The 25,000-nt window shown below is 43.4% G+C and overlaps 1 protein-coding gene across 1 annotated transcript in view; it reads right to left on the minus strand.

Annotated features, from left to right (window-relative positions):
- The window catches only part of tbc1d32 (TBC1 domain family, member 32), a 92,549-nt gene that overhangs the window by 30,012 nt on the left and 37,537 nt on the right, over positions 1-25,000 (minus strand). The window contains exons 18-23 of the mRNA XM_084082278.1: positions 22,340-22,422; positions 17,974-18,112; positions 16,954-17,041; positions 11,123-11,226; positions 9,695-9,814; positions 8,547-8,635 (exon numbers count right to left, since the gene is read on the minus strand). Of these exons, the coding sequence (XP_083938404.1) occupies positions 8,547-8,635; positions 9,695-9,814; positions 11,123-11,226; positions 16,954-17,041; positions 17,974-18,112; positions 22,340-22,422 (623 nt within the window). The remainder of the gene's footprint in view (positions 1-8,546; positions 8,636-9,694; positions 9,815-11,122; positions 11,227-16,953; positions 17,042-17,973; positions 18,113-22,339; positions 22,423-25,000) is intronic.

The following is a 25,000-nucleotide window of genomic DNA, read 5'->3' on the forward strand; positions in this document are numbered from 1 at the left end:
ATATACAATTTCAGAAAACTTGTAATACGATAAATCATTGTCTTGATGTAAGTAATCAACTCAGGAAGTTTCATTATAACTATTTTTTAAATGTTGTCATTTTTTCACCTGTCATGTACGTATGGGGAAAATAACAAAATGTGTGATAACCATGAAAAAGCTGCTCCTGTGGAGAGGTTATCATATATTTATTTACTCGTACTGACCCTATGAACAATTTTATATAGGTTTGGTTTTGCCCACTCTTTCGGTAATGAAATCTTGTCTGGCTCATGGACTAAATGTATTGTGGCGGGCCTTGATGGCGTAGTAATGGATGATTTTACACTCGTGTAATGCTGAAAATAGCCGATCTGCGTCACAACCTTGTAGATCGGCTATTTTCAGAGCGCAACACCCAAGCACGACCAAACATAAAACAAGTCAATAGATTTAGTTTTAGCTTTAGTCTTCATAGCTTAGTTGTCTCCGCCAGAGGTGGAGAGTATGTTTTCGTTCCCGTCACGCTGTGTGTGTGTCCCCCCCCTAGCCAAGCTAACATTGGTCAAGCTTCACGTGAAACGTGACAATATGTTGTCACCAATGCATTTGATTGGCTAGCGAGACGCATGACGAAATTAAATCCTATAAATAGGTGTGTCACTTCAAAAAAACATTTATGTTTTTGGAAGTGAGGTAACATTGGTCAAGCTAACATTGGTCAAGTGACACGTGACAATATGTAATATAAATAGGTAAGACAGGATTAATCAGGAACAGTACTGGCGGAGACCTGTGCTCCGAGGAGCACATTTTCTAGTTTTTATTATTATTATTACTCTCCGCAGGAGAGTATTGTTTTCACTTTCTAAATATGACACACCGATTGGTCAAGCCTCACGTGACACGTGACAATATGGTGAAATACTGTATAAATACATGGCGTCACTTTGACAGTGTCTCTGCCACTGTCAAAGTGAGGTAAGACAGGAACCATCACGAAATGGCTGCATGGCTGATACATAATTGGCAGATAGGACAGATAGGACACTTATATAGACAGGAGGGATATGACACTTACAGTACACAGACAGGACGGATAGGACACTTATACAGACAGGACGGATAGGACACTTATACAGACAGGACGGATAGGACACTTATACAGACAGGACGGATAGAACACTTACACAGACAGGACGGATAGGACACTTACATAGACAGGAGGGATATGACACTTACACAGACAGGACGGATAGGACACTTACAGTATACAGACAGGACGGATAGGACACTTACAGTATACAGACAGGAGGGATAGGACACTTACACAGACAGGAGGGATAGGACACTTACATAGACAGGACGGATAGGACACTTATACAGACAAGACGGATAGGACACTTATACAGACAGGAGGGATAGGACACTTACACAGACAGGAGGGATAGGACACTTACATAGACAGGACGGATAGGACACTTATACAGACAAGACGGATAGGACACTTATACAGACGGATAGGACACTTATACAGACAGGACGGATCGGACACTTATACAGACAGGATGGATAGGACAGTTAGAACATAAGAATTAGAACATTCCCAACATTCCCAACACAAGTCTGGTAAGAGTGAGGTAAGACAGGAACAATCACGAAATGGTTGAGAAATGGCGGATACTGTAACAATTGGATAGGACACTTACACAGACAGGACGGATAGGACACTTACATAGACAGGACGGATAGGACACTTATACAGACAGGAGGGATAGGACACTTATACAGACAGGACGGATAGGACACTTATACAGATAGAACATTCCCAACATTCCCAACAGCGGAGAGTTGTGCTCCGAGGAGCACTTTTTCTAGTTATGTTTTTATTTAGTCTTCGTCAGTGAAAAAAGGTAGTCGACCAACACTTTTTACCCATAGTTTTTAGTCGACAAAATTTACACCGATCCACAGGTAGAACCCTCCTGGTTGATCCCAACCAGTCTTGGGTAACGTTACTTTTAAAAGTATGTTTGTTACAATACAGCATTGGTTCTCAAAGTGGGGTCCGGGGACCCCCAGGGGTACTTGAGGGGGTTCCAGGGGGTCCCCAGCTAAATGATGGACAGGAACCAAATGGGCCCTTATGGGTCTGTAACTCTGAGAGTGTACAAATGGAACCAAATGGACCCTAACGGGTCCATTTGGTTCCATTTGTACACTCTCAGAGTTAAATTAACATTGATTTTACAATATGAATTGGGGTCCCAGAGACATACATGCCATTAAATGGGGGTCTGTATAGCCTAATGCATGTCAAACTGGGGGTCCTTGAAATTAAAATGGTTGAAAATCACTGCTAGAGAGCCGTAAAAAAATCTTCTATTATGGGGGTCCCTGGCTTATCTTTTCAAATGGGGGTCCGTGGGCTAATAAGTGTCTATTTGGGGGTCCTTGGCACGAAGAAGTTTGAGAACCACTGCAATACAGGATTGCAATGAATTAATTAAGCCCCGCCCCCTCTGTCTTCCTATTGGCTGGGCTTTAAACAGCCGTAAGTCCCGTTTGCAGCATGCCACCAAGTCCAAATTTGGTATGTGGACTTAGACCACCAATAGGGACGAACTGTAATACTTAAGCCCCGCCCCCTCTGTCTGCCCATTGGATGGGCTTTAAACAGCCATTATTCCAGTTCGCAGCACGCTACCAAGTACAAATTTGGTAAGTGGACTCAGACCACCAATAGGGATGAACTGAAATTAGTTAAGCCCCGCCCCAAAGGCACCGCTTCCTTCACACAGGGTGTGATTTTTACATTTTATTTTATTGTTTATGTTGTCTTTTTCTCTTCTTCTCCGACCCATTTCACGGCAGATGCACGCTAATGTATCTTCCGCGGCTCGGCGCCGCGTAGCTTCTCCATCACTTGACCGAGTGTCTTCTCCAGCTGAGCCACAGCTGTCCTCACTGTCCCCACGTGTGAAGACCGATGGACATTGACCTTTGCCCAGTCCTTGGTGGGTGGAGGGGTGTTGATGGAGGTGAAGTTCTGGAGGAGGTGGAGGTGGTCTTCAGTGTGTGAGAGCTGCTTCAGCTCAGAGCTTCTCTTCTCTAACTGAGTGATATCCTGTTGCAGCTCTTTGATGAAGCCTTCAGCCTGTTTCTCTGTTGTTTTCTGCGTTTCAATACAACTCCTCAGAGCAGCGATGACCTGCACACACGTGTCTGCTGTCTCTTTGTCTGCGTCTTTCTGGCTGTGTTTGTGTTTGACCTCCTCAATGGTAGGATTGACAGGAGAGATGATCAGAGGAACATAGTTTGTACCTCCATCATTAAAACAGGGACTGAAGTATGGATATAGTTTGTCAGTGAAGGTGCAGCCAGTGAAAGAGTAGAGATGAACTCTGGCCTCCACATCATAAAAGGAGACCAGACCCTCCTCATAATCCACAAACACTCCCACTTTCTGGACCTCCTCTCTTACAGGGAGGAGGACAGCAGGGTCAGCAGCAGCACTGTACTCATTTCTATTCCTCAACACTATAGACCAGAAACCATTGTTGGGTATCGCTGTGATTGATCCCTTCCTGTTGATGGACTCTCTGGCCACTCCTAGATCCCACTCAGTCTTCCCTTTAACCTGAACCTCATAGTAAAACCTTCCTGAGGAGAAGCTTTGTTTTCCTAAGACACTGATAGTTTTAGAGAATCTCTCTGTGTAGTCTGGGAGATTCTTCCTTACGTATCCATGACTCACTTGTTTTCCATCCTCAGACAGGATGAGGTCAGGATGTGCTGTATCAGGGTCCAGAGTCACATCCACTGCATATTGCTGGATGTTCCTCAGCTCAGCATCATAGAGCTTCTCCATCTCCTGACAGAGAGTCTCCTCCAGCTGAGCCACGGTTGTCCTGACAGTCAGAGAAGTGAAGACCTGCACACAGTCTCTGATCTCTCCGTCTGTGTCTTTCTGGCTGAGCTCTGCTGAGTGTTTGACCTCCTGAATCTTCACTCGTCTCTCCTGGATCATCTGCTGAACTTCAGCTTCTGTCTTTCTCAGCTCAGCCTTCATTGCTTCACATTCTTCTTCCAGAGATATGACGTGATGTGAGCTGTGGTCTGACTCGGTGCAGAACCGACAGACACACATGTGGTCAGTCTTACAGAACAGATCCAGAGGTCCGTCGTGTTTGGGACACGTGTTCTCCAGGTTCTTTACAGGGTCGATGAGCTGGTGTGGTTTCAATGCTGTGAGTCTCTGATGACGCTCCAGGTGAGACTCGCAGTAGGACATCTGACACCCCAGGCAGGACTTCACAGCCTTCAGCTTACAGAAGCCACAGGAGACTTCATCTGGGTCAGCGGCTTGCTGCTGTGTCTTCCTGAACTGATCGGCCATCTCAGAGAGGAGTTTATTAACACAGAATGTCGGTCTCTTACAGAAGGTTTCTTTACACAGTGGACACTGACACACATCACTGGTGTTCCAGTAATGTGTGATGCAGGTTCTGCAGTAGTTGTGTCCACATGGAGTGCTGACTGGATCAGTGAACACATCCAGACAGACGGCACAACGTAGCTGCTCTTCAGACAGCAGAACGCTAACAAGCGCCATTTCTACAACACTGAGACTCTGACCTCTCACTGAGACTGTCTTTCCTTATTTACTATGTCTGACCTCATGACAGTGGTGTCAGCTTTGCCCATATATGGAGTTTCAGGACAGCCATGCCCACATACGGAGCCCATGATGTCAGACTTAGATGAGTTAGCTATGCCCATATATGGAGTTTCAGGACAGCCATGCCCACATACGGAGCCCATGATGTCAGACTTAGATGAGTTAGCTATGCCCATATATGGAGTTTCAGGACAGCCATGCCCACATACGGAGCCCATGATGTCAGACTTAGATGAGTTAGCTATGCCCATATATGGAGTTTCAGGACAGCCATGCCCACATATGGAGCCCATGATGTCAGACTTAGAATAGAATAGAATTGTCCCCACTCCATATATACATATAAAGTGTTTTTGTCACATTATATGTATAATATACATGTATACATATATGCATATAGGTGAAATTTGTCTACTGCTTTTTACCCATCCTATAACAAAAAAAATCACACCCAGTGTGAAGTGGGCGGTGTGGTCACAGTGGTCATCACAGTGATGGAAGTGATTCACTTAAAAAAAAAACATAAAAGTGTTTTTTTTCCATACTGCTATTCATAGGGCTGCACATGTGTCATGTGTTTCGCTAGCCAATCACAGTCCCGAATTTGCAAAGTCAGCCAATCACATTACAGTTAGTGGTGATGACCACTAGCTGTAATGTGATTGGCTGACTTTGCAAAAAGTATAGATTTGCATTGACTGTGGAAGGGTTAGCGTTGTAGACTGCATTGTAGACTATTGGCCAATCACGGTGCAGGATTGGTCAGTGTCCAAACCTCACTTATAGGGGGCGGTTACACCGCCCCAAAAAATCCACAAGAGGGCGCTCTAACACAACTTAGGAATGATCCCTCGACGCTGAGAGAAGGAATGGACGGATGTGACATCATCCCAAAAAAACGTCCTTTCCGTCCACTCCTATGTTAGGATCTGTAGAAAAACACTTCTAGCTCGGATTCTCTTTGTTTTGGGGGGGGGGGGGTGAAAGCGATCCATTTTCAACGGGCGATAGCAACAAAATGGCCGATCGCGGTAAAACAAAATGTGTTCCAGTGGATAGACGACGACACCCTCATCCACCTGTTGCATCTCCAGATGAGCCTGACGTTACAGTGATTAATACACACTACGTTACGTTACCTTCACCTGGGTCAGGGAGCCACATTAACAGGTAAGCTACAGTACTGTTACTGTCTGTCACTGTCTGCATTATTAGTACATTGAAGTTCAATGTAGATGTCTAGCCTACTGACTGTATATCATGCCCAAATAGTGTAGCCTTAGATAAAGACAGGGGTGCAATGCTCAGTGGACGGGGTTGCACGCCGAGCAACCACTTATTTGGCCAGGGGGACGCGCAGGCACATGCACGGATGTGCACGCTCGTGCACGTGAGGTGCACGAGCGTGCATGCAAGAATGCGTTCCACTCGATCCGTGCGCCGAGCGCGAGTACCTGGCTACTTAGCATATCAATAGCGCAGCTCGTCAGGTGTGAATGTGAAAGGGGGTTTCAGCAAATCATCACCCCAACCCGCACACGGTTAATGGTTTCACGGGTAGCATCTTTGATGTTCATTAAGATAAACGGGCCACCTCGAAGGTTCTGGGATCCAACGACATATGTGAGAACTTGGCTGAGAGCCCATCAGGCAGCTGAGAACAAGAGAGCGAAAAAAGCTAAACCAAAGTACAAGCCCCAAACCAATTGGTGGGGGCTTGCTTGACTGTTTTGAAACTACTGTTAAATTACATTGAAAAAATATAAGTGATGTTGTGTAATGTTGTTCAATCTCTGAAGCTTGTTTTTTTTCCCTCAAAATAAAGTTGTTCAAGTAAACAAGTTGTCTGATTATTTTACGTTTGCGTTTGTGTGTACAACAATGTCTTTAATTGAATTAACTTAAACTAGAAAAGTAAATACAAACTAAATTAACAATGTAACTGACTACATTTAAAACATTGTTTGTTTTTCCACCATATCTGTTGACATCATTTCTTTATATAGCCTACATCCTGCCACCCTTTTCAGCTTCTCTATTTCAAGGCAACATTTGCAAAAACTAAACTAAAACTAGTCATTTCCTATACAAACATGTTTCCTACTATTTATGCACATTTAATAATCATAATGCTGGTCGGAGCTGTTCTGTGAGCAGTGCGCACTGAGAACATGAGGGAACATTTATGCTGGATAAAGATGTATTATCTCAGCTACCCCCCCCCCCCCCCCACCCGATTGCCCTGGAATGTCAGCTCCAAAGCTCGTACTTCTCCAAACATGAACAAATGTTAAATATAAGGTGCTTTAACCGCTTGCCCCAGATGTTACGAGGTGTCCGGCATGTTTGTATAATGCATTAGTCCATGTTCAACAATAAAGAAGTGTTTTAATCCCGTCTGTGGCCGATTCTGTGGGAAGTTCCCAATAGGCGGTAGTGACGGGGCGCATCCGGTGAAAGCCATAATTACACTCAATGTAAATAGGAAGTAAACAAGGAGGAAAATGGCGTTCGGCCACAGGCGGGATTAAAACACTTCTTAACACATCGGGTGCCAGCATTTTATAATAACAGATTACGTTTGGTGCCGAAATCTCACCGTCGAGCTGCGCAGCGCTGTTTACACTGTAGACTCCACGATGTGCATTCCATGTGAAAAACAACATGCTTCCATTTTGACCGATGGTGCTGGCTAACGCCTGGAACGATAACATCTCTCACACGAGTAACAATGGCGGAGCGATCGTGCATACAAAATGAGTCGTTTTCCCCAGCGTAAAAACATTTCGGAGTTATAGGGGTTTTAGAGAAGGAGATAGAACGGAAGCGGATGGGAGCCATGTTTTTTGACACAGTGATCCATCTGGCCTATCCTTCTCAGAATCACCACGGGTGATCCCAGGGCTGCTCCAGCCCCTCCCGTGTGGAAAAAAAACAAAAAGACTGAAAACACGGTTCAGACCGTGTTCGGCACCAAAGCGCTACTCTGTGAAAACACGGTTCAGACCGTGTTCGGCACCAAAGCGCTACTCTGTGAAAACACGGTTCAGACCGTGTTTGGCACCCGATGTGTTCATTGAAAAATATGGACTAATACATTGCAAAAACAGTCCGTAAACCTATAGTTAACATTTGGGGGGCCTGTTCATGCACTCTGCCTACCGGCCCGGCTTTGACTCGTTCCGCCACTAGTTCTGACTAAACAAAAATGGTAACCATAACAACTTGACCTCAGTCAGACATGTTGAGTAACCACAGCAACCTAATACCAACCAATCTGGGAACCCATGTTGAGTAACCACGGCAACCTAATATCAACCAATCTGGGAACCCATGTTGAGTAACCACGGCAACCTAATATCAACCAATCTGGGAACCCATGTTGAGTAACCACGGCAACCTAATATCAACCAATCTGGGAACCCATGTTGAGTAAAAAAGCCATAGTTCTGGAACGGAGGATCGCGACCGGGTATGTTTTCCCCCCCCGACGCTACTGGATCCCCGTGCGTGCAACGAGCCCTTCCTTGTCCGTGAGGACGGCGGTCACAGAGAATAATTTTAGCTGGCAAGAGGACAGTAGACGTTAAGACATGCTAACATTCCTTAGGGCTGGACCACACACACACATGGACAAATGACACCATCAACTTGCAACAAGTGTTGTCCCCCTATGTATACATGTATACATGTATACATGTATACATGTATACATGTGTGCATGTAAGCATGTGTGTATGTATGTACCGGGTATGTGTATGTATGTGTGTGTGTGTGTGTGTGTGTGTGTGTGTGTGTGTGTGTGTGTGTGTGTGTGTGTGTGTGTGTGTGTGTGTGTGTGTGTGTGTGTGTGTGTGTGTGTATGCATGTGTGTATGTATTCTCACCTCAGTCCAAATGTGTGTGACAGCTCATAGTTGAACAGAGAGTGGATCTTTGCATCAGAATTGACGGCGATCAGTCTGTCAAACAAGTCCTGTGGAAGAAATGAGTGACACCAGATTAAAGGTCCTGAGTTATAAATGCATGACATGAGTGGCCGGTCATTTTATACCAAAAATAGCCGATCTACAAGTAGCTATCAGCAGGCATCTCTCTCGGGCTGTGTGTGTGTGCGTGCGTGCGTGCGTGCGTGCGTGCGTGCGTGCGTGCGTGCGTGCGTGCGTGCGTGCGTGCGCGTGTGTGTGTGTGTGTGTTCTCACAGGTACATCAGAAGGCATCTCTCTCAGGCTGTATGTGTGTGTGTGTGTGTGTGTGTGTGTGTGTGTGTGTGTGTGTGTGTGTGTGTGTGTGTGTGTGTGTGTGTGTGTGTGTGTGTGTGTGTGTGCGTGCGCTCTCACAGGTACATCAGAAGGTAGTCTCGCGTCACCAGACAACTATTCCACAATCTCTGAATGCTAAAATAGAGTCTGGGACTACACTTCCCGAAAGCTGTGTAACGGAAGTTGTTCAGACCGGAAAGACATTCGACCAATCACGACGCGGTGCCCGCGGACCTGTAGTCCTAGTGGAAACAGAACCGAGGCGGAAGCATAGTCATAGGAGCGGTAGATTCATGTTATTTGTGCGAGGATTGTTTATCACAGAAAACTGAGAAAGGTATCATGGAATTAATGCCGAAAAAACTGTGAAAGAAGACACTAGTAGACATAAACGATGTTTATGAGATTCGTTGATTCCAGTCGGACTCTGCACAATGCTGAAACGGACGTGGGTAGGGGAGGGGCATCCGCTTTCCACTTACACATGATCAGAGCTTCCGAGTCCCAGACTGTATGTCGGAAACATTTGTAAATTGTGGGAGGCAACAGTCTGGTGACGCGAGACTAATCAGAAGGCATCTCTCTCAGGCTGTATGTGTGTGTGTGTGTGTGTGTGTGTGTGTGTGTGTGTGTGTGCGTGCGCTCTCACAGGTACATCAGAAGGCATCTCTCTCAGGCTGTATGTGTGTGTGTGTGTGTGTGTGTGTGTGTGTGTGTGCGCGTGTGTGTGTGTGTGTGTGTGTGTGTGTGTGTGTGTGTGTGTGTGCTCTCACAGGTACATCAGAAGGCATCTCTCTCAGGCTGTACTCAGGCTTGTTGGGGAGAATCTTCTGACCCAGGAGCTCCACAACAGAATGGAAGGATGACAACAAGTTCACTAGAGACAGGAACGACTGAGAGAGAGAGAGAGAGAGAGAGAGAGAGAGAGAGAGAGAGAGAGAGAGAGAGAGAGAGAGAGAGATACAGAGAGAGAGAGAGAGAGAGAGAGAGAGAGAGAGATACAGAGAGAGAGATACAGAGAGAGAGAGAGAGAGAGATTTAAAAATATGACACGGCACAATATAATAGTGACAATATAAGCATACAGTGAAAGCATTAGCTATAGAGCACTGAAGTCTGACATCACTGCCGCTATAGCAGGGGTCTTCAACACGGGGTCCGGGACCCCTAGGGGGTCCCCAGAGCTACTGCAGGGGGTCCGCCAAATCTTGTGTGTGATAGGATTTAGTTTTTTTGCATCAACCACTTGAACCCTAGAATTCCTTTTCTGAGGGGAACATTGGAAAATAAGCTATAGGTGTAGAGGGAAAAAAGAGCAGACTAAGTAAAAAAAAGAACTTTACATTTTATACAATATAGAGTAGGGGGTCCCTGCTTCATCTCTTTCTCAGCTAGGGGGTCCTTGGCCTGAAAACGTTGAATACCCCTGCGCTATTAGGGAAGCTACCCCCCCTCCCCTCCTGGGTCACAGTGTTCCCACCATTGTGGGGTGTATATTGTACCTTGGTAGGGTCCATTGTGGGGGTGTATAGTGTACCTTGGTAGGGTCCATTGTGGGGGTGTATATTGTACCGTGGTAGGGTCCATTGTGGGGGTGTATATTGTACCTTGGTAGGGTCCATTGTGGGGGTGTATATTGTACCTTGGTAGGGTCCATTGTGGGGGTGTATATTGTATGTTGGTACGGTCCATTGTGGGGGTGTATATTGTACCTTGGTAGGGTCCATTGTGGGGGTGTATATTGTATGTTGGTACGGTCCATTGTGGGGGTGTATATTGTATGTTGGTACGGTCCATTGTGGGGGTGTATATTGTACCTTGGTAGGGTCCATTGTGGGGGTGTATATTGTACCTTGGTACGGTCCATTGTGGGGGTCTATATTGTACCTTGGTAGGGTCCATTGTGGGGGTGTATATTGTACCTTGGTAGGGTCCATTGTGGGGGTGTATATTGTACCTTGGTAGGGTCCATTGTGGGGGTGTATATTGTACCTTGGTAGGGTCCATTGTGGGGGTGTATATTGTACCTTGGTAGGGTCCATTGTGGGGGTGTATATTGTACCGTGGTAGGGTCCATTGTCGGGGTGTATATTGTACCTTGGTAGGGTCCATTGTGGGGGTGTATATTGTATGTTGGTACGGTTCATTGTGGGGTGTATATTGTACCTTGGTAGGGTCCATTGTGGGGGTATATAGTGTACCTTGGTAGGGTCCGTCAGGGTGCATTGTGGGGGCTCAACCCTCACATGTTCCCGCCCACACTCCAGACACGCCCACATCTCCACGACCAGCGCCTGAACAAAACCTGCGGGGAAGTCACACGAGTACATTTACTCAAAAATGATCAAGTACAAAATATGGACAGTGTTACGCCCCTAGACTAGACAGACCGTAAATGAAGTCTATTTTTTCTTTCTATATACTCGGAAATGAATGCTATTGGTTGGGACCAGAGTGGGGGGTGGGGAATTCATTTCATGCTAATTCTTTAATAAATGCAACCATAATTTACCAAAACTCATATCATGATGATTGAAAGAAGATTTTAAACTAGTGACTGGAAGCATATAGTATTTATGCCGATGTTTATTAAGGTAAGAAAATCAAGTATAAAGTTCATCAAAAACCCATCCGCTTGCATTGAGCCTAATTGCTTCTGACACCAGCAGGTGTGAAACAGTGAGACTACAGGACATTCATATGAACTGTCTCTTCCTATAAACACTTATCCTCTATTTACAACACGGATGCTACTTTAACCCTTGGTTAAAGGACAACTTCACCCATTTTCAACTTCATCTTCATATGATTGCTCCTCACTAATGTATAAAAATGGATGGAGCCCGCACACCGGATCTGGTACAAGAAGACTTTCTTTATTTGGACAACGTTTCGATCTTATAGATCTTCAACGTTTCGATCTTATAGATCTTCAACGTTTCGATCTTATAGATCTTCATCAGGTCAAACAGTCTGTGCTTTTATCAGGAAATGGCCAGTGTCAGCCACCCCCACTTGTGACACCACAGGTGAGACACATCTCCCCTGAGTGAGCTGGCACCAGGCCTCCCTTTGCACAGATATGTATATATATATATACATTTATTTTACTTTATTTGTATGCCCGTAGGTCAAACCAGTTAAAAACAATTAAAAACATATCTATGGTTACTTGTTCTTCTTAACCAATTGTATTCTTAGTGGCCTGTCTGGGTCTGTGGTTAGTCAGAATTTCAAGGTTCAATATTTTTATGTTCAAAATTGTATAACAACCTCCAAAAAGCCCAGAGAGAGGCTATCTTAGAACTTTGATTGATTGATTGATTTATTGACAATTTGCACATAACAAAACAATGTACACAGGGAATAGTCAAAAGGATAGACACAAGAAAGCCAGAAGCTTATTTCCATCGTGGTCCTGTTGATCTTGGTGTGGGTGCGGGCGTGCGTGCGAGTATCTGTATGTGTATGCGTCCATGCGCGTGTGTGTGTGTGTGTGTGTGTGTGTGTGTGTGTGTGTGTGTGTGTGTGTGTGTGTGTGTGTGTGTGTGTGTGTGTGTGTGTGTGTGTGTGTGTGTGTGTGTGTGTGTGTGTGCGTGCGTGCATGTGTGTGCGCGCGTGCGCACATGTGCGGGGGGGGGATACGAACCCTAATTAAAAAATGTACTTTAGGTTGCACTGGTAGTGAGCCATCTCTTAAGGGAGAACTTAAAACCAGCCATGGAGCTAGTGGTCTTGATGTCTGTGGGTAGTTCGTTCCATGCCTCTGTTGCAGTGTACAGGAATGAACTTTGGCCCATGCAGCTGCTAAATAGGTGAGGCACAAAGTTAGTGGAGCTTCCTCTGGTTGAGTACCTATGTACTGTGCTGACCTTGGTGAAATAATCATCTAAGTACTTAGGTGCAGCATTATGTATGATCCTGTGGACCATACACATTTTTATTTGTATTACTCTTTCCTCGACTTTGAGCCACTTGAGGCTGTTGAAATGGGCCGGCAGAACTTAAACGGGACACGACAGTTGTTATAAAACCAGCAGATAAGGGGGGGGCCATATGTATTTTAAATCGAACAGATTATGAAAAAGAAATACATAGGCAACTTGCCAATACAACCTTTTATGAAAAATAGGATAAAGACCCCACCTCTGTCTTTAAAAAAGAAATTGATGTAAAACTAAAAGGATTTTTTGAAAGTGGGGAGATCACTAAGAAAGAATATGAATACATGAAAGTTGAGCATCCTGTCATGCCGGTATTCTATACACTTCCCAAAATCCACAAAAATCTAGAAAATCCACCAGGGAGGCCTATAGTGTCAGCTATAGACTCACTCACGGAAAAGATATCTAGTTTTGTGGATTATTTCTTAAAACCTTATGCTACAGCTTTACCATCTTTTGTACGTGACTCTTAGCCTGGTAAACCCTCCCTCCGGAAATCTCATTTCCATTCGATATCAGGAAGGAGTCTGGCATGATTGCTCATTCTGCAATATTGGCTGTGGGCTGGAGTTGGGCGGGAGTAATACCGTTGACTGACAACCCCTTCAACCAATGATCGTTTTAGCCCCTTAAGCCAATCAGCAGTTCATTTTGACGAGCTCCAGACTATGTGACGCAACGGGACTTTTGGGACGGCCATGCCGAAAATAGGTTGCCTTATTGGGATACATGCGTGTCACTCCCCGCCCCTGCCGGTTCTCTAAATTTATATTTTTAAATAGGCTCTGTCATGATTAACTGACCACATATATGAAGTTAAACAACTAAAGTCTATCCAAACGATATGTTAATAGTAAATTCCGTGCCTCAAAAAATAAGTTTGAGACCGTTTTAAGAACGAAACTAAGAAGTGACGGCACTCGGACAAAAAACAATGGCTGCCGTTCGTCCTTTGTCGGCGGCTCTCAGGCTGCACTCGGCTTCATTCGGGCTCACTCGAACTCGCCACCTGATTGGCCAACGTAAGCTGTCAATCACAGAACGATGAGCGACGACGCTGATAGGCGCGGTTAGGTCCTGATTTCGCTGGAAACTCCCCAATATTGCAGAATGGGCGTTCATGCCAGACTCCTTCCTGATATCGAATGGAAATGAGATTTCCGGAGGGAGGGTTTACCAGGCTACGTGACTCTATGGATATGATTGATATTCTGAAATCTGTGCATGATTTAGATACAAACAATCACATTCTTGTAACAATGGACATAGAAAGTTTGTTTACCAATGTAGACCACCAAGGGGGGTTAGAGGCCCTCACACATTTTCTTAAGTCAACGTGACTCAGAGGTTCTACCCAGTACTAAGTGTATTAGGGAACTGGCAGAAGTAGTTCTGAAGAACAATGTGTTCATGTTCCTAGACACACACTATGTGCAGCGCAAGGGGACATCAATGGGAAGCAAAATGAGCCCCCAATTTAGTTCCCTATATCATTGGTTCTCAAAGTGGGGTCCGGGGACCCCCAGGGGTACTTGAGGGGATACCAGGGGGTCCCCAGCTAAATGATTTATAGGAACCAAATGGACCCTTATGGGTCTGTAACTCTGAGAGTTAAATTAACATTGATTTTACAATAAGAATTGGGGTCCCAGAGATAGAAATGCCATTAAATGGGGGTCCGTAGCCAATGCATGTCAAACTGGGGGGGGGTCCTTAAATTACAATGAATGAGAATCATTGCTAGAGCCGTAAGAATCTTCTCTTATGGGGGTCCCTGGCTAATAAGTGTCAATGTGGGGGTCCTTGACATGAAAAAGTTTTAGAACCACTGCCCTATATGTAGCACTGTTTGAGGAAAACTATGTGTCTAATCCAGCTAATCCCTTTCAACAGCACATAAAAATGTGGAAACGGTACGTGGATGATGTGTTCATGATTTGGCAGGGCCCTGAGAATTCTCTTATGGAGTTCTTTACCTATCTGAATAGCTGCCATGAACACCTAAAAATGTACTATTTGCCATGACCAGCAGGAAATCAACTTCCTGGATATACTCATAAAGAGAGATGGTCATGGGTTTGCTACTGATCTTTACAGGAAGAAAACAGACGCCTGTTCCTATCTCCAGGCTGACTCTTTCCACCCCCTAAAGAAAAGTTTGCCCATCAGTCAATATGGTCGCATCCGCAGAATCTGCAGTAACACGACATATTTTAATAAACAAGCGGATGAATTGGGCTTGAGATTTAGACAAAAAAGGTATCCTGAACAGTGGATAAAGTCAGCTAGAGATAAATATAAAGAGATGACACAGGAAGAGTGTCTCACAAAAAGACAAGCAAAACCCACTGACACAAGATCTTGTTGTTTCCTGCAGTACTCTCCCATGGGGAAGGAATTTGAAAACACTATAAAGAAGCATTGGCATATTATAAATACAGATCCACAGGTAGAAAATGTCTTCAAAGATCCCCCAAAGGTGGTGTATAGAGGATATGCGCATGCTTAAAGTGAATGGCACATCGAGTGGCAAATCGAGTGGCAAAGCAACATGCAAAATGAGTTTAACATTGTTTAATGTTGTTTAATGCAATCAGATATGACTTTTCTGTTTGGATGCATGGGCTGTCAAGGCCAGAAAGTATTTTTTTGACACTCAGTAGGCATTCCTGCATAACTTCCGGGTTTGATGATGATGTCACACGCATATCCTCTATAAACGCCCTCCAAATTTGAGAAATATGTTGGTAAAATCGGACTTGCCTCCTTTAAGGAAAGGCACTTTTCTAGATGTCCCAGATGGGAATTACAAGTGTGGGGCTTGCACACAATGTAACTTTACCACAAAGTGCACCTCATAACAACCATCCACACACACAGGGAAGAGTATAAAAATAAAAGGTTTTATCACCTGCAATTTAGGAGACATGTAGAATTGGCCTCAGGTCTCAATGGGTTAAATCATTTGGGAAATTATTTTCCTGTCTTTTGATATTCCCTATATTTGTAATTCTGAGTAACTCTACAGGGACTATAGATATTCTGAAAATAGAAATATTGAACCTTGAAATTCTGACTAACCACAGACCCAGACAGGCCACTAAGAATACAATTGGTTAAGAAGAACAAAGTAACCATAGATATGTTTTTAATCGTTTTTTAACTGGTTTGACCTACGGGCATACAAATAAAGTAAAATAAATGTGTGTATATATATATATATCTGTGCAAAGGGAGGCCTGGTGCCAGCTCACTCAGGGGAGATGTGTCACACCTGTTGTGTGGGGGTGACTGACACTGGCCATTTCCTGATCAAAGCACAGACTGTTTGTGTATGATCATGACCTGATGAAGATCTATAACAGTGGTTCTCAAACTTTTTCATGTCAAGGACCCCCAAATGGACACTTATTAGCCCGCGGACCCCCATTTGAAAAGATACATTTTAAGGACCCCCAGTTTGACATGCATTAGGGGCTACGGACCCCCATTTAATGGCATTTCTATCTCTGGGACCCCAATTCATGTTGTAAAATCAATGTTATCTTAACTCTGAGAGTGTACAAATGGAACCAAATGGACCTGTTAGGGTCCATTTGGTTCCATTTGTACACTCTCAGAGTTACAGAACCATAAGGGTCCATTTGGTTCCTATCCATCATTTAGCTGGGGACCCCCTGGAACCCCCTCAAGTACCCCCGGGGGTCCCCGGACCCCACTTTGAGAACCAATGATCTATAAGATCGAAACGTTGTCCAAATAAAGAAAGTCTTCTTGTACCAGATCCGGTGTGCGGGCTCCATCCATTTTTATACTGTTGTGTTTTAGCCCAGCACCCACCAGTCCATGTGCGTTGCGTTGCCTATTTTCTTTTTCATGCTCCTCACTAATGCTCATTATATTATAATGACTCATTATAATATGGAATCATTTCTGTCTACTCACTCTGTGTCTCAGAGGAGGGCTGTGGACAGTTCAGAGACCTGCCTGTGTGTGTGTGTGTGTGTGTGTGTGTGTGTGTGTGTGTGTGTGTGTGTGTGTGTGTGTGTGTGTGTGTGTGTGTGTGTGTGTGTGTGTGTGTGTGTTACCTGAACTGTGCAGTGCCATGGCCCCTGGGGTTGTCGCGGCAACCTGCGTCACCATCACCCCGTATCCAAACTTCTCACAACGACTCACCTAGAAGTTTACACACAAACGCACATGTGCGCGCGCACACGCACACACACACACACACACACACACACACACACACACACACACACACACACACACACACACACACACACACACACACACACACACACACACACACACACACGCTTATTGTTACATGAAGACATATGTCATGATATTATGAATGTAACCTTAACTGTACCTTTAATATGTGTGTCCTTGTATGCTCTCCTTTGTGTGTGTGTGTGTGTGTGTGTGTGTGTGTGTGTGTGTGTGTGTGTGTGTGTGTGTGTGTGTGTGTGTGTGTGTGTGTGTGGACCTGTAGTTTCTTCATGTATCTAGTGAACATGTGATGGACACAGTGCATCATGGTACCTGTAGTTTCTTCATGTATCTAGTGAACATGTGATGGACACAGTGCATCATGGTACCTGTAGTTTCTTCATGTATCTAGTGAACATGTGATGGACACAGTGCATCATGGTACCTGTAGTTTCTTCATGTATCTAGTGAACATGTGATGGACACAGTGCATCATGGTACCTGTAGTTTCTTCATGTATCTAGTGAACATGTGATGGACACAGTGCATCATGGTACCTGTAGTTTCTTCATGTATCTAGTGAACATGTGATGGACACAGTGCATCATGGTACCTGTAGTTTCTTCATGTATCTAGTGAACATGTGATGGACACAGTGCATCATGGTACCTGTAGTTTCTTCATGTATCTAGTGAACATGTGATGGACACAGTGCATCATGGTACCTGTAGTTTCTTCATGTATCTAGTGAACATGTGATGGACACAGTGCATCATGGTACCTGTAGTTTCTTCATGTATCTAGTGAACATGTGATGGACACAGTGCATCATGGTACCTGTAGTTTCTTCATGCATCTAGTGAACATGTGATGGACACAGTGCATCATGGTACCTGTAGTTTCTTCATGTATCTAGTGAACATGTGATGGACACAGTGCATCATGGCTCCAGTGAGGTGTAACAGCAGAACTCCTTTAGGAGTGGCAGCAAAGTTCAGCAGACTGTCCAACAGAGTCTCCTCCCACAGCAACCTACACACACACACACACACACACACACACACACACACACACACACACACAAAATAAAAATATAGAAATATAGAGCTAAATGGTCGGAAGAAATCAATGACAAACCTAAATTACGTACATATTGTTAGTTTAAAACTGTGTATGAATTTGAAAAATATGTTGTGTATCATCTATCTAAGAGTCAGCGATCTCTGTGTGCACAGTTTCGCTCGGGAATATTGCCACTACATATTGAAACGGGACGGTACGTTGGAACAGAAGTAGAACAAAGACTATGTGGCTATTGTGACCTTGGTGAAGTGGAGGATGAAACCCACTTTTTATTGTACTGCCCATTTTATCATGATTTAAGATAAACACATTTTATCCATAAAGCCTGGAACCGAAGAAAACATGCAACTTATGCATCGTTACACTGTGATGGATCATACCAATGTGTTCTCACCCCTAATCCTTGAGTTCTTTGTATTGAAAATACAATATTTGATTTCACAGTATTGTCCAAGCTAAACATACAAGTCTGTCTTCTGTTCATTCTCTTGGTGTTCTTTTCTCTCTCTCAATGTTTCTCTCTCTCAGTGGCCACAGTTACATGGACCATCATGTATTCATTCAGAATGAATTCATTCCGAATGAACTCATTCTGAATAGAGGAATCTGATCCACTCACCTGTTTACATGGGACCAGAATAAAAGTATTCCTCGTTTACATGACCAAAGCATTCATTCAGAATATAACTTTAGACATGCGCAAAGTGGTTCCCGCCTACGCCCGGGCATGGACCAGGGGCCACTACCCGGAGCAGAGCTTCCCCTGGTGGGCATGGGAGGAGGCAATAGCCCCCTTGTGCCTCCTCGGCGGAGGTCTATCGGTCGTACCAGGCAGCGTTGTATGCGGAATGCGGTGCAAGCCTGTGTTCCTTTGTCATCGCCGTGTTAATGCAAAAGTAGCAGATCTACAAGTTCAGACCAGTTTCATTTTTTGTATTGGTACCAGACACAGTAAAACGTAGGCTAGCCTATAGTATTTGTCACATTTCTCATGTAGGTACCGTACGATGATGTCATCGCGCATTCGCACATGGTCATTATAATAATACATAATAATACTAACACCGGACCGCTCATGGTCATTATAATGAGAGAGAGAGAGAGAGAGAGAGAGAGAGAGAGAGAGAGAGAGAGAGAGAGAGAGAGAGAGAGCGTGCGAGCGCAACACTACAGTCTATGAAACAAGGGCAAGGCACGCTCATTTATGGCAAAAGTACAAAAGTATTGGCATCAAAATATACTTAAAGGGTCTACACCATGAATTTTAACTTTTTCTTCATTTTTGTGTGTTTTTGGTCTCCCCCACCTCTCTTCTGTTCCAACAAATACCCGACTTCGAGCATGCAGGCTTTCATAGGCTATCTGTGGTTTTCATGTAAATTGGTCTGAAAACAGTCCGTCAGATTTGTTCCCCCACCCTACGTCACGTCTGGGAACAATTCCTCCCGTTTTTCAGTTCTAACCAAAAAAAAAAAAATCAAAAAAAAATGTTTTTTTTTTTTTTCATTTTTTTTTTTTTATAAATTTTTTCTTATTTTTTTTTCTTACCTTTTCCACACAGAACCAGGACATGACATGCATACAAACTGGCTCAATAGCGCCCCGTGCCAAACAGGACAATGTGGTATTGCAGGTGAAAGTGCTTTATAAGCCAGAGAGAAGTTAGTTGGAATGAGTATATCTGAGGCTTGATTTAGGCTCAAACCTTTTGAAAAACGTTTGAGGGACATAAACAATATGATATCAAATATTATTATTATTTTTTAAATTCATGGTGTAGCTCCTTTAAGTAGAAAGTATAAGCTACTCATTATGCCGAGTGTCACGTTTTCTTGTATTATTATGAAAAAGCTTTGAAACATGCTGTGACGAAAATCCTCTTTCTGCGCCGAGTAGCGCGCGGTGCGCACACGGGGTCTGTCCATAGAGGTATAATATAACGGGTCTGTCGCCCTAAAACACAATCGCCCTGGGTCAAAATCCAGCCACCATTGGGCCTTAACATGCGATTTAAAATGTAGGCTATATGTATTTGGCCCCTCATATATAAAATAAATAAAAATAATAAAATAAAATCTGATCTAAAATTGAAACTTGCATGCTGATCAATGCGTTTCTGCGTTTACGTGTGGACAGGGATTTTTTTTTAAATCTTTGTCATGTGGCCAGGGATTCTTTTTAAAAAACTGAGGACTAAAATACCTGTTTAGAAAAAGATCCATATAAGTGTAGCCTAGGCCAGCAATCCTCGGAGCGTCCGTTCTCCTGGACAAGTCTGGCTTAACCATTAGGCCTACAGGCTTATTAAATGACGCTATTAGAATCATTAATTTTATCCTGCAGGAGCGAGCGCTTCTCAGCACCAACCGTGGCCGAATTAGAGATTTGATAGGTCATTTTTGGACAATTCTGACAGCACTACTAAGCACGGACATGCACAAAGGAATGCATGTATTCCAAACAGAGAGTAGCGTTTGGAATAAAGTGTTTATATGGTCAATTCCGATTGATTTAACCCGATTCAAACGGTCTATACTACCCCTCCTATTCCGAATGGAAATGCATTCGGGTCAGACTGGAATGGAATATTCTATTCCAATTGAGGTGTTTACATGAGCAAATCTATTCGGAATGAATTCATCCATTCATTCATTCCGAATAGAAGTGTATTCATTCCGAATACAACTGTCCATGTAACTGTGGCCAATGTCTCTCTCTCTCTCTCTCTCTCTTGCCCTCCACTCTCTAGTTTGAAAATTAGATTACTAAATTGTAATTCTGATCAGAGTTAGGTATACAGTGTGGTAATTATTGATTTTGTTTATTATTATGTATTATTTATTATTTTAATTTATTTATTTTTTGTGTCAGCATGTTGGCACTGGAAACATTGTTTGATGTGTCTGAATAATCCCGTAAGGGATGGGCTGTGAAAGGCAGCCGGACACGAAAATAAATCATTCATTCATTCATTCACTCACACTCACACACACACACACACAAACACACACACACACACACACCATATTACCCCACTCTACGTCCTAACCCGTACATGAGGGGATACTCGAATAGGTTAACACATTGACTGCCAGAGTGTACTCACCCCTCTGCCAGCGATTGACGTGTTTTTTTATTTTTTTATTTTGTAATTTTTCATTCAAATAAATTGTCTGATTGCGGTTTTAAACACATACGACAGTTCCACCAGTAGAGAGCAGCAAATCCACACATTGATCACCTCGCTCGCCCCCTCCCAAACAGGCCCACGTCACATCCGGTCATTTCACCGGATGTTATGATTCGACAATCCCTGATCCCCTGATCGGCCTGAAAACGATGTGATACACGACGACGATGACTGTTAGTCACCCGGACTAAAGAAAATAGAAGGGGAGCCCTCCGTTCGTTTTTTATACCGTGTGAAAAAACGTGTTTTTCCCTATTCTGGACGAAAATTACCGGGGGAAAAAAAATGTGACCCGGAAACGGAATCTGTGTTATGCATCCGGCTCCGGGTGAGTGAATCAGAATCAGAATCAGGTTTATTGTCACATCACAGGTTTACAAGGTAAAAAAGTGGGTGAAATTCGTTTTTGTACATCACTCCCATCGCAACGAGTGTGACGTACTGTAAGTGGAAAACGAAAGTGCTGATGAAAAATAAACAGAGCAGCGCGATCACAGATTAAACCAATGAAAATTCTAAAGAACGCATCAATGCGTTCTTTAGAATTGCGGCAAAGCAAGCGATGGATTTGAAAGAACGCATCAATGCGATCTTGGCAATCAATGTGTTAATAACCTGGTATTTTCACAAACTAGACTCACATCTAGAGTCCAAGCCGCTACGTCTCTCTCTCTCTCTCTCTCTCCTGTATGTGTCTCTCTCTCTCTCTGTAGCCTGTATGTCTCTCTCTCTCTCTCTCTCTCTCTCTCTCTCTTGTATGTGTCTCTCTCTCTCTGTAGCCTGTATGTATGTCTCTCTCTCTCTCTCTCTCTCTCTCTCTCTCTCTCTCTCTCTCTCTCTCTCTCTCTCTCTCTCTCTCTCTCTCTCTCTCTCTCTCTCTCTCTCTCTCTCTCTCTCTCTCTCTCTCTCTCTCTCTGTCTGTCTGTCTGTCTGTCTGTCTGTCTGTCTGTCTGTCTGTCTGTCTGTGTGTGTGTGTGTGTCCTCACATGGTCTTCAGTTCCTGTGAGGTTCCAGAGGGGGCGGAGCCACCAGGAGTGGGCGTGGGCACCCTGTCTGACAAGGAACTGACCTGAGAATTGACAAAAGAAAACATCCATGTTTATTTTGTATGTATTTTATTTAGTTTATGTTTTACCAAACACTATGTATGTGAGCTGTGACTCCATAACAACAATTATGTGTTAAAATATGAAATACAAATTGATAACAAGTCCTTATTATAATATATTATCATTATATCATAATTTAACAGAATGTAACAAGTTGTGTAACTTACAGATCTAGGAAAAGTGCATTCAAAGTGGAGCAAACCTGGATATCTTCTCGAGGAGCATCTGTGCCGTTTTAGATTTTAGCTATATGAGTGTGTGTGTGTGTGTGTGCGTGCGTGCGTGCGTGTCACGATTAAAAGAAAAAATAGCAGTGCTCAGCCTGTGAATGATCCACCGAAATAGAGAACACCCAGAGATCATGTGATCACAACAACAACAACAAATCTAGGCTCCTCCTTTCAGGCCTAACAAAAAAAAAACTTTGGTTTCCGGTTGGCTGTCTAAAATGACAGCCAACCGGAAACCAAAGGTTTTTTTTTGTTAGGGCTGAGTAGGTAGGGAATTTATTTTATTTTTTTATTTTATTTTTTTGTGGGAATGATGGGTAGCAAGGAATTTTATTTTATTTCCTCATGGGAAGGATGGGTAGGTCTTTTTTTTTCTTTTTCTATGGCAATGATGGATAATGCTTCTTTTTTAATATATTCTATGTTTTCCTGAGTTACCAATTTCTAAATCATTAAATGGTTCATGTACACTGCACTTACAAAATAGTGTCTGAAAACAACAAACAATAAACAATTGAAAACTTTGAATAGAATGTCCACACACTGGTTGAATACTTTTGAGTTTTAATTCAACTCTAAGTAAAGTACCAAAGTGCTGTATCACTCACATACCAAAAATATTAATACAAAACAAACATCTTCAAGTAATAAAGTGTTTTGAAGCAGATATTTTAGCTACTGGCTATCCCTGGATCAAACTGGCTAAACCAATGGCCTGAGGAGCTGGAAAACCAAGAATACTGACTGGTGAATGAATTAAACCAGGATTTGGAAACAAAACATTTTACCCCAGGGTATGAGATGAGCTCAATTCAGAACTAAGAGCTTTAACAGTGAAGCCCATTCTATTACTGATATACAGTATACAGCTTTACTGCTTAAAACGCTATCATTGCACATCCGTTGCATTTAGGCATGCAGTATATTCGGCTTCAGGGAGGTTCAAAACCATCTTGCCAGAAACACTGCCAAAGCATCCCTGCATTCTGACTCAGACAACTGAAACAAACAGCTGAGTAAAAGATACAAAATAAAGTGCCACATATCACATTTAGAGGTAGAGTAGCTGGCTCAACTACATCAGAAACTTAAGGATGATTTAATTTTAATATAGTACAAGAATAGTGTAACTATCTGTAAAATATAACCCCCCATTTATTTAATAAAATTATGTATTGGGTTATAGCCTATTTGTCTCAATATTTGTCACATTCAGCCCTGGACTTCACTGACTGCAGGGGTCACATTAAAATCAGATATTAGAGATTTTATGTATTTTCCCCTATTTTCTGTATTTTTCACTATTTAGAATATAGTATTTCTTAATTTTTAATAATTATAGCTTGTAGGTTGGCTTTTTTCACCATTTGAAATTGTTTAAAATAAAATGAACAGTTTTCCCAACCGACAGAGAGTAAGAGACAATATTTAGCCTATATATGGTTCTGTATTAGTGTATGAGTCAGTTTTAGCAGCTTTAATTCTAATTGGCTACTGTAGACTGCCTATCAATTTCATGAGCCTGGGTAGGGCCACCTGGCCTGGCGGAGATCTGCCCAGTTGCGCAGCAGCACAGCAAGTGAAGGCAATTGACTTAAACAGGAGCTGCGCTGCGGAGCCCTGCTTCTAAAATTTCGCAGTTTTTCGTGCTTCAGCACCTCAAGCCCGTTGGATAAGCCACCACTGAGTGAACGTTACATGAGCATAGCGTTTACCGTGGTAAAGTGTTGAATATTCAACCAGCTGGGTTTAACGAGACAGCGGCGCAAAATGAAAATCCGATGTTTCCCAAACGTGCTGTCACAGATGATCCAACCATCTTATAACATATGTAAGCATATGCCAAGATAACCGAGTTTATATAGCTGATTCTGAGCTAAACATATTTGTTTAATTTCAAAGTTTTTACATTTAAACTTTATGATGAGAGGCCGCGGCGGCCACACACATAGCAGCTGTTGTTAATGAGCAGCACGAAGCAGCTTGACTGAAGCCGGTTGAAAGCCAGCGTAGCGGAGGTTTCTTTGCGGGAGGGGACAGGGGAGTGGAAGTTTTTTGGGCATTTCATTCATTTATTTGTCAAAAAAAAAAACATAAAATAAAGATTGTCCACGAGTCTTTGAGTTCGAGTCAAGTCTCAAGTCTCAGGCCTGGCGGGAAGCCGGGCCTGAAATGGACTGCCGGAAACCCTGAGAGGTGGTTTGCACGGGCAGACGACAGACACTGTACACAGGTCCATGGCTGGAGGAGGACATGCATGTGCTGCTGCTGTTGTTGTGCGCCGCCGTCTCCTCGCGATGACGCAATG

The sequence above is a fragment of the Gymnoscopelus microlampas genome (assembly GCF_963454915.1).
Source record: "Gymnoscopelus microlampas genome assembly, chromosome: 16".
NCBI classification, from domain to species: domain Eukaryota; kingdom Metazoa; phylum Chordata; class Actinopteri; order Myctophiformes; family Myctophidae; genus Gymnoscopelus; species Gymnoscopelus microlampas.